The following is an 11,049-nucleotide window of genomic DNA, read 5'->3' as shown; positions in this document are numbered from 1 at the left end:
AACTTTAATAAACATCAATAAAGTTTAAAAGTCTATGAGACAAAACTAGCGAACAGACTCAAATGGGCAAAGGTCTAGTTTAGGCCATGAGCAGTGGCCTGGGAAGAAGAGGGTGTCAGATTCACAGGCGTGTGATGTGAGAAGCTCATGAGGCTTGCTTGTGGTTGCAGCACTATCCACTGGAAACCACGGTCAGTGACTCAGAGGCCCAGATGAAGCTTGGGGATGGAAGGGGCTCAGCCAGATCCTCAGTATCGTCCAGTGTTGCCCCAAATTATTATGGGGACTAGAGGCACACCACTGCAAGGAGGTCCCCTGAGGGTGCCATCAGAAGCAAGCAGTGTCCATACCATCTAAGCCAAGGCAGAAGCCAAAGGCACAACAATGTTCAGTAGCAGGATGAGAATACCTGAGAGGTACAACATTCTATGGCAGCTGTCCTCGTGGGAAGGTCCACTTCAGAGGCTGCTAGGAGCCCTGGTTGTCATGGTAGGAGAAAGCATCTGGCAGCTTGGGAAATGGGTCATTTCTAGGAGATAAAGCATCTCCACTGAGGACAGGCCCAGCCCAGATTGTTGCTTGGCTGGGAGCTTCTGTGGTTTCTGGGGTGGAGGGTCAGATAAAGTCACATTTAGCAAATTCCTCAGTAGTCATGGGCTCACAGATTGAAGACCATCCATTGGTGAGGAATTCCTCCCAGGACTCAAGAGATGCAGGTGCCTCTAGCTTTAGCCCCAGGGGATCACAGTCAAGGGTGCGGGAGACTGGTCTCTGCAGCTGGGACAAGACTCTTAGAGGCATAAGAGTGGTCCAGGGGAGGGAGCTGTGAAGGAGGAAAGGTTTCCACACACTAGGAAGCCCCTTCGCGGGCGGAGACTGCGGGTGGCGAAGGGGGAAAGCTTCCGAGTCGCGGAGGAGAGCACAGCAACAGGGGTGCGGAGGGCAAAGCGGAGAGATTTCTGCACAGAGGATCGGTGCCGACCAGCGCTCACCTGCCCGAGGCTTGTCTGCTCGGCCGCCGGGGTGGGCGGGGCTGGGAGCTGAGGCTCGGGATTTGGTCGGAGCGCAGGGAGAGGGCTGGGGCTGGCGGCGTGAACACAGCCTGAAGAGGCTAATGCGCCACAGCTAGCCAGGAGGGAGTCCGGGAAAAAGTCTGAACCTGCCAAAGAGGCAAGAGACTTTTTCTTCCCTCTTTGTTTCCTGGTGCGCGAGGAGAAGGGATTAAGAGCGCTGCTTAAAGGAGTTTCAGAGACGGGCGCGAGACACGGCTGAAAGCGCGGACCCCAGGGACGGGTGTGGGACGCTGGGGCTGCTGCTGCTGCCGCCAAGAGGCCTGTGTGCGAGCACAGGTCACTGTCCATGCCCCCATTCCGGGTAGCCTGTGCAGCCCGTCACTGCCGGGGTCCCGGGATCCAGGGACAGTTTCCCCGGGAGAGCGCAAGGCGCGCCTCAGGCTGGTACAACGTCACGCCGGCCTCTGCCGCCGCAGGCTCGCCCCGCACTCCGTGCCCGTCCCTCCCCGCCCCGCCCCGGCCTCAGTGAGTCAGAGTCCCCGAAGCGGCTGCTCCTTTAACCCTGTCCTGTCTGAGTGAAGAACAGACGCCCTCCGTCGACCTACACGCAGAGGCTGGGCCAAGTCCAAAGCTGAGTCCCGGGAGCTGTGAGAACAAAGAGCAGAAAGGGAAATCTCTCCCAGCAGCCTCAGAAGCAGTGGATTAAAGCTCCACAATCAACTTGATGTACCCTGCATCTGTGGAATACAAGAATAGACAACAAATCATCCCAAACTGAGCAGTCTGAGCCGTGTGGATGAAAGGTTCTTGGTGTTGCAGCCAGGAGTCAGTGCTGTGCCTCTGAGGTGGGAGAGCCAACTTCAGGACACTGGTCCACAAGAGACCTCCCAGCTCCACATAATATCAAACGGCAAAAATCTTCCAGAGATCTCCATCTCAACACCAGCACCCTGCTTCACTCAACGACCAGCAAGCTACAGTGCTGGACACCCTATGCCAAACAACTAGCAAGACAGGAACACAATGCCACCCATTAGCAGAGAGGCTGCCTAAAATCATAAAAAGTCCACAGACACCCCAAAACACACCACCAGATGTAGACCTGCCCACCAGAAAGACAAGATCCAGCCTCATCCACCAGAACACAGGCACTAGTCCCCTCCACCAGGAAGCCTACACAACCCACTGAACCAACCTTAGCCACTGGGGACAGACACCAAAAACAACAGGAACTACGAACCTGCAGCCTGCAAAAAGGAGACCCCAAACACAGTAAGATAAGCAAAATGAGAAGACAGAAAAACACACAGCAGGAGAAGGAGCAAGATAAAAACCCACCAGACCTAACAAATGAAGAGGAAATAGGCAGTCTACCTGAAAAAGAATTCAGAATAATGATAGTAAAGATGATTCAAAATCTTGGAAATAGAATAGACAAAATGCAAGAAACAGTTAACAAGGCCCTAGAAGAACTAAAGATGAATCAAGCAATGATTAGAAACACAATAAATGAAATTAAAAATACTCTAGATGGGATCAATTGCAGAATAACTGAGGCAGAAGAACGGATAAGTGACGTGGAAGATAAAATAGTGGAAATAACTACTGCAGAGCAGAAGAAAGAAAAAAAGAATGAAAAGAACTGAGGACAGTCTCAGAGACCTCTGGGACAACATTAAACGCACCAACATTCAAATTATAGGGGTTCCAGAAGAAGAAGAGAAAAAGAAAGGGACTGAGAAAATATTTGAAAAGATTATAGTTGAAAACTTCCCTAATATGGGAAAGGAAATAGTTAATCAAGTCCAGAAGGCACAGAGAGTCCCATACAGGATAAATCCAAGGAGAAATACACCAAGACACATATTAATCAAACTGTCAAAAATTAAATACAAAGAAAACATATTAAAAGCAGCAAGGGAAAAACAACAAATAACACATAAGGGAATCCCCATCAGGTTAACAGCTGATCTTTCAGCAGAAACTCTGCAAGCCAGAAGGGACTGGCAGGACATATTTAAAGTGATGAAGGAGAAAAACCTGCAACCAAGATTACTCTACCCAGCAAGGATCTCATTCAGATTTGATGGAGAAATTAAAACCTTTACAGAGAAGCAAAAGCTGAGAGAGTTCAGCACCACCAAACCAGCTTTACAACAAATGCTAAAGGAACTTCTCTAGGCAAGAAACACAACAGAAGGAAAAGACCTACAATAACGAACCCAAAACAATTAAGAAAATGGGAATAGGAACATACATATCAATAATTACCTTAAATGTAAATGGACTAAATGCTCCCACCAAAAGACACAGATTGGCTGAATGGATACAAAAACAAGACCCATATATATGCTGTCTACAAGAGACCCACTTCAGACCTAGAGACACATACAGATTGAAACTAAGGGGATGGAAAAAGATATTCCATGCAAATGGAAATCAAAAGAAAGCTGGAGTAGCAATTCTTATATCAGACAAAATAGACTTTAAGATAAAGACTATTAGAAGAGACAAAGAAGGACACTACATAATGATAAAGGGATCGATCCAAGAAGAAGATATAACAATTGTAAATATTTATGCACCCAACATAGGAGCACCTCAGTACATAAGGCAAATACTAACAGCCATAAAAGGGGAAATCGACAGTAACACACTCATAGTAGGGGACTTTAACACCCCACTTTCACCAATGGACAGATCATCCAAAATGAAAATAAATAAGGAAACACAAGCTTTAAATGATACATTAAACAAGATGGACTTAATTGATATTTATAGGACATTCCATCCAAAAACAACAGAATACACATTTTTCAAGGGCTCATGGAACATTCTCCAGGATAGATCATATCTTGGGTCACAAATCAAGCCTTGGTAAATTTAAGAAAATTGAAATTGTATCAAGTATCTTTTCCGACCACAACGCTGTGAGACTAGATATCAATTACAGGAAAAGAGCTGTAAAAAATACAAACACATGGAGGCTAAACAATACACTACTTAATAACGAAGTGATCACTGAAGAAATCAAAGAGGAAATTTAAAAATACCTAGAAACAAATGACAATGGAGACACGACGACCCAAAACCTATGGGATGCAGCAAAAGCAGTTTAAGAGGGAAGTTTATAGCAATACAATCCCACCTTAAGAAACAGGAAACATCTCGAATAAACAACCTAACCTTGCACCTAAAGCAATTAGAGAAAGAAGAACAAAAACACCCCAAAGTTAGCAGAAGGAAAGAAATCACAAAAATCAGATCAGAAATAAATGAAAAAGAAATGAAGGAAACGATAGCAAAGATCAATAAAACTAAAAGCTGGTCCTTTGAGAAGATAAACAAAATTGATAAACCATTAGCCAGACTCATCAAGAAAAAAAGGGAGAAGACTCAAATCAATAGAATTAGAAATGAAAAAGGAGAAGTAACAACTGACACTGCAGAAATACAAAAGATCATGAGAGATTACTACAAGCAACTCTATGCCAATAAAATGGACAACCTGGAAGAAATGGACAAATTCTTAGAAATGCACAACCTGCCAAGACTGAATCAGGAAGAAATAGAAAATATGAACAGACCAATCACAAGCACTGAAATTGAAACTGTGATAAAAAATCTGCCAACAAACAAAAGCCCAGGACCAGATGGCTTCACAGGTGAATTCTATCAAACATTTAGAGAAGAGCTAACACCTATCCTTCTCAAACTCTTCCAAAATATAGCAGAGGGAGGAACACTCCCAAACTCATTCTACGAGGCCACCATTACCTTGATACCAAAACCAGACAAGGATGTCACAAAGAAAGAAAACTACAGGCCAATATCACTGATGAACATAGACGCAAAAATCCTCAACAAAATACTAGCAAACAGAATCCAACAGCACATTAAAAGGATCATACACCATGATCAAGTGGGGTTTATTCCAGGAATGCAAGGATTCTTCAATATATGCAAATCAATCAACGTGATACACCATATTAATGAATTGAAGGATAAAAACCATATGATCATCTCAATAGATGCAGAGAAAGCTTTTGACAAAATTCAACACCCATTTATGATAAAAACCCTGCAGAAAGTAGGCATAGAGGGAACTTTCCTCAACATAATAAAGGCCATATATGACAAACCCACAGCCAGCATCGTCCTCAATGGTGAAAAACTGAAACCATTTCCACTAAGATCAGGAACAAGACAAGGTTGCCCACTCTCACCACTCTTATTCAACATAGTTTTGGAAGTTTTAGCCACAGCAATCAGAGAAGAAAAGGAAATAAAAGGAATCCAAATGGGAAAAAAAGAAGTAAAGCTGTCACTGTTTGCAGATGACATGATACTATACATAGAGAATCCTAAAGATGCTACCAGAAAACTACTAGAGCTAATCAATGAATTTGGTAAAGTAGCAGGATACAAAATTAATGCACAGAAATCTCTGGCATTCCTATATACTAATGATGAAAAATCTGAAAGTGAAATCAAGAAAACACTCCCATTTACCATTGCAACAAAAAGAATAAAATATCTAGGAATAAACCTACCTAAGGAGACAAAAGACCTGTATGCAGAAAATTATAAGACACTGATGAAAGAAATTAAAGATGATACAAATAGATGGAGAGATATACCATGTTCTTGGATTGGAAGAATCAACATTGTGAAAATGACTCTACTACCCAAAGCAATCTACAGATTCAATGCAGTCCCTATCAAACTACCACTGGCATTTTTCACAGAACTAGAACAAAAAAATTCAAAATTTGTATGGAGACACAAAAAAACCCGAATAGCCAAAGCAATCTTGAGAACAAAAAATGCAGCTGGAGGAATCAGGCTCCCTGACTTCAGACTATACTACAAAGCTACAGTAATCAAGACAGTATGGTACTGGCACAAAAACAGAAAGATAGATCAATGGAACAGGATAGAAAGCCCAGAGATAAACCCATGCACATATGGTCACCTTATCTTTGATAAAGGAGGCAGGAATGTACAGTGGAGAAAAGACAGCCTCTTCAATAAGTGGTGCTGGGAAAACTGGACAGGGACATGTAAAAGTATGAGATTAGATCACTCCCTAGCACCACATACAAAAATAAGCTCAAAATGGATTAAAGACCTAAATGTAAGGCCAGACACTATCAAACTCTTAGAGGAAAACATAGACAGAACCCTCTATGACATAAATCCCAGCAGGATCCTTTTTGACCCACCTCCTAGAGAAATGGAAATAAAGACAAAAATAAACACATGGGACCTAATGAAACTTAAAAGCTTTTGCACAGCAAAGGAAACCATAAACAAGACCAAAAGACAACCCTCAGAATGGGAGAAAATATTTGCAAATGAAGCAACTGACAAAGGATTAATCTCCAAAATTTATAAGCAGCTCATGCAGCTCAATAACAAAAAAACAAACAACCCAATCCAAAAACGGGCGAAGACCTAAGTAGACATTTCTCCACAGAAGATATACAGACTTCCAACAAACACATGAAGGAATGCTCAACATCTTTAATCATTAGAGAAATGCAAATCAAAACTACAGTGAGATATCATCTCACACCAGTCAGAATGGCCATCATCAAAAAATCTAGAAACAATAAATGCTGGAGAGGGTGTGGAGAAAAGGGAACACTCTTGCACTGCTGGTGGGAATGTGAATTGGTACAGCCACTATGGAGAACAGTATGGACGTTCCTTAAAAAACTACAAATACGGGCTTCCCTGGTGGCGGAGTGGTTGAGAGTCCGCCTGCCGATGCAAGGGCTACAGGTTCGTGCCCCGGTCTGGGAGGATCCCACATGGCGCAGAGCAGCTGGGCCCGTGAGCCATGGCCGCTGAGCCTGCGCGTCCGGAGCCTGTGCTCCGCAACGGGAGAGGCCACAGGAGTGAGAGGCCCGCGTACCGCAAAAAAAAAAAAAAAAAAAACTACAAATAGAACTACCATATGACCCAGCAATCCCACTACTGGGCATATACCCTGAGAAAACCATAATTCAAAAAGAGACATGTACCAAAATGTTCATAGCAGCCCTATTTACAATAGCCCAGAGATGGAAACAACCTAAGTGTCCATCATCAGATGAATGGATAAAGAAGATGTGGCACATATATACAATGGAATATTACTCAGCCATAAAAAGAAACGAAATTGAGCTATTTGTAATGAGGTGGATAGACCTAGAGTCTATCATACAGAGTGAAGTAAGTCAGAAAGAGAAAGACAAATACCGTATGCTAACACATATATATGGAATTTAAGAAGAAAAAAAATGTCATGAAGAACCTAGGGGTAAGACAGGAATAAAGACACAGACCTACTAGAGAATGGACTTGAGGATATGGGGAGGGGGAAGGGTAAGCTGTGACAAAGCGAAAGAGAGTCATGGACATATATACACTACCAAACGTAAGGTAGATAGCTAGTGGGAAGCAGCCGCATAGCACAGGGAGATCAGCTCGGAGCTTTGTGACCGCCTGGAGGGGTGGGATAGGGAGGGTGGGAGGGAGACGCAAGAGGGAGGGGATATGGGAACATATGTAAATGTATAACTGATTCATTTTGTTATAAAGCAGAAACTAACACACCATTGTTAAGCAATTATACTCCAATAAAGATGTAAAAACAAAAAAGAATACTGAGGAGAGAAGTTTTACAACTTAATAATTTTCCAAGGGCTAAGCTGGATGGTCCACAAGAATTCTCTATAATGGAGGCATCTAAATTTTGGTACACATTAGAAGCTCTTGTATAGTGGCTTGAAACACACTGCAGATTTTCTGGATTCTGATTCACTGGGTGGGAGAAAGGGTGTGTTGAGAATCTATATTTTAAAAATATACTCCTCTGTTGACTCAGAATTTGAGAAAAACTACCCTATAGGCATTTTCAGTAAGAGGAGAATTAAAACAATAGAAAATCAAGCCTCATTCTTGGTCTAAAAATTCCTTCTCAGCTGCCTGCCATCTGCCCTGGCTCTAGGCAGTAATTAAGCAAGTGAGAAATTAGAATGCATTTTAAAGTTTAATAATGATAATTGTAATAATAATAATAATAAAGATTTTAAAAAAAAGAGTGGTCCAACCTTACAACCTCACAGAAGTTCACGGGGGCCCTGCAGTTCCCAGCATCGTCCCTGGGGAACACTCAGAGTCTCAGTGACAAAGGGAGGAATCAAAGGGAGGCTGTCAAGGTAACTGGATGTAATACCCTCCAGAGATGGCAGGCATGGGCCAGGATGCATCGGATTTTCGGGATCCAATGGAGGACCCAAGGGTTGAAGATCAAGGGCACAACAGCACCCGGAAGCCTTAGAAGGATGCTGGAGCCATGGGCTCAGCAATGCAGGGTTGTCCATCAAGGGATCGCCATCAAACTGGAGCTGAGCTTTGAAGTGCAGAGATGTGGGCGTTGTGTCTAAGGAGAGGCGCCTCTTAGCCCTGGGGGGAGCAGTTGGCTCCTGAGTCCCCTGTTCCCAAGGACGACGACGAGGGCCACGTCTTCCAGCTGGGTGGCGATCCGGGGCGGATGGACCTGGGGTCAGCGGCTGGGTCGGGCCGGGCTCCCCGGAGGTGCAGGTGGCCGCAGCCTCGAACTGGGCTGCCGAGCAAGAACCCCGGGCCGGCGAGGGGCGCCGGGACACAGCATGCACAGGGACTCGGTGGCGGGTCCCACCGTCCGCGGCTACAGGCCCACGGGGGCGCGGAGCACGGCGGGGCTGGTGGTGCCTGGGGCCCAGAGTGGCTCCCCAGGCCGCGCGGACCTCCCTCCAGGCGTTCAGGCCCTGGCTGCTGGGCTCCGTGGGCTGCGTGTGGTCCAGCACGGTCCGGTCCTGCCCGCGTTTCCACAGCTCGTAGCGCTCCGGTTGCAGGATGCGCACGAAGGGGTCCATGGAGAAGGCGACCCGGGCCTCCCCGCAGCTGCACTGCGAGGCCACTTTGCCATAATCGATCCAGCGCGGGGTGGCGAAATTGATGGCTTCCGCACAGTTGAAGCCATGGTTGAAGCCAGAGTGGTAGCCGTAGGGAAACGTCACTATGAACTCTCCAGACTCCTGAGTGACCCGACCGAAGGGGATGCCGTTGTCCTTGAGGACCGTGGGCGAGATGAGAGCCACCTTGTGCCGCAGGAAGGCCTCACAGCCCCGCGAGCTGCCCGGGAAAAGCTCCCTGGCCAGGCGTTCCAGGCGCCGGCCGTGCTCCGGGGGCACCGCGTACCAGGTCTTGGGCTCCCCGAAGTGCAGGTAGTTGATACTGTAAAGATCCATGTCCTCTGTGTGCCAGGCGAAGGCGGTCTTCCACATGCCGAAGTACAGGTAGGGGGTGTTGACGCCTTCGATGACCACTCCACACTCCTGTTCCAGCAGGTCCTGAATGGTTCCCAGGTGGCCAAGGTTCCACTGCTTCCTGTTTTGATCGAATAAGGAGCCACTGACGTCCGCACCGTATACTGGTGAACCATAGGGGCGTGTTTTCCAATATTTTCGCTCCAGATCCTCAAAATCAGTGTAGAATGGAGTCTGGTGTTTTTCACTGTTTGTTAAGCGGCGATACTCGCTCACGGTCATGGCTTTCTTCTTTTTGTGGTGCTGAGTAAACACACCTGCCTGCCCAGAAGTCACCTGCTGGAGGGGAGCGGCTATTAAGATGTCATCGATATCATCATAGGTGTCTCTGGCTTTCCAGTCCTTGGGTGGAATTATCTTAGCCACGCCTGCTCGGTGTGCACCTTGGGATTCCATATAAGCAATGTAGTTCTCGAAATCATTAAACTCTTCTTTGGTTGGATGAAATACCATTATGCTACAACTTGGGTTCTTGGCCCAGTTGGACTTAGACTTCATAGCTTTCATTAATAAGCAAGAAACTCCCAAGGTTTTATTTATGTTCTGGATAGGTGAGGATGCTGGAAAACACTGCTTTTTCAAAAACGGGTTGGAGTATATCAGCAGGAACCCCCAGTAGACTTCAATGCAATGAGTTGATAATATTTCTTAGGCTTGCTGATTCTGCAGGGGACTCCACGCTGGGCAGAAGCCTTGCTCAGGACTGATGCTGGCTGAGCCTGCAAGTCTGTGATGTCCTTGGTTGACACTTGGCTCTGGCCTCTTGAGTTCTAGTGAATCACCCAGCCCTGGGTGGGTATCCCAAATGTAGTGTCTTCAGGGCAGTATTGAAAACAAAACCTAAAAAAAAAAATACAATAGAGACAGGTTAAAAACCAATGTTTGAAAATAGTTACTAGGGAACTACAAATAAAACACCACCATGGAATATAATTGCATAGTCAAATAAAAGCTAAAATTTCAGAAGATTGACAATACAAGAAATGGTGTTGTGAACAGTGGAATTCCTGTACTCTAGTAAGGAGAATGGAAATCATTACATTCACTTTGAAAAACTCTTTGGACAGTATCCACTAAAATTGAACTTACCCATGTACTATGATTCATGCCTAGGATATGTGTATGACTGTGCAATGAAAGTCAAGTCCAAGAATGTTCAGAACAACATTATTTCAGTAGCCAAACAATGGAAACAACTCAAATGCCAGTCAACATTAGAATGGTTAAGTATATTGTAGTATATTCATACAATGGAATACAATACAGCAATGAAGATAAACAAGAACGACATGAAAATATAAGAATAATTCTATTAACAGAATACTGAGCAAAATTATCCAGACTCAAAAGAATGCCTATTCTATGCTTCCATTTATATAAAGAGAAAAAGGAGGCAACGTGATTTATGTTAGAAGTCAGAGTAGTGGTTACCTTTGTGAAAGACAGAGGTTGTGAGTAGGGATGTGAGGAAGTCTCTAGAATAATGTTAACATTCTATACTGAAGGCAGGTGCTGGTTACACAGCCATCAGAATGGCTCATTGTCATAAATCATCAAGTTATGATGATTTTTACAAATTTATGTGAAATATTTTTTTAATTTATTTAAATTATTTAGATAAATTTTAAAATATAGTTTAGGGTGAAAAGCATTAAAGGAGACTGATATCTTTCATC

General features: G+C 44.6%; 1 protein-coding gene across 1 annotated transcript; it reads right to left on the bottom strand.

The window, feature by feature from the left end:
• Positions 1–615: 615 nt before the first annotated feature.
• On the bottom strand, positions 616–9,880 carry LOC132493575 (lysine-specific demethylase 4D-like). The gene is given in 4 exon segments (XM_060104270.1): positions 616–754; positions 756–823; positions 8,122–8,176; positions 8,178–9,880. Coding segments are annotated over 4 exon segments (1,965 nt in total).
• Positions 9,881–11,049: the final 1,169 nt, after the last annotated feature.

The sequence above is a fragment of the Mesoplodon densirostris genome, chromosome 7 (assembly GCF_025265405.1).
Source record: "Mesoplodon densirostris isolate mMesDen1 chromosome 7, mMesDen1 primary haplotype, whole genome shotgun sequence".
Classification (NCBI taxonomy): Eukaryota; Metazoa; Chordata; class Mammalia; order Artiodactyla; family Ziphiidae; genus Mesoplodon; species Mesoplodon densirostris.
The sequence above is the reverse complement of the archived record's forward strand: the minus strand, read 5'-3'. Positions and strand labels throughout refer to the sequence as shown.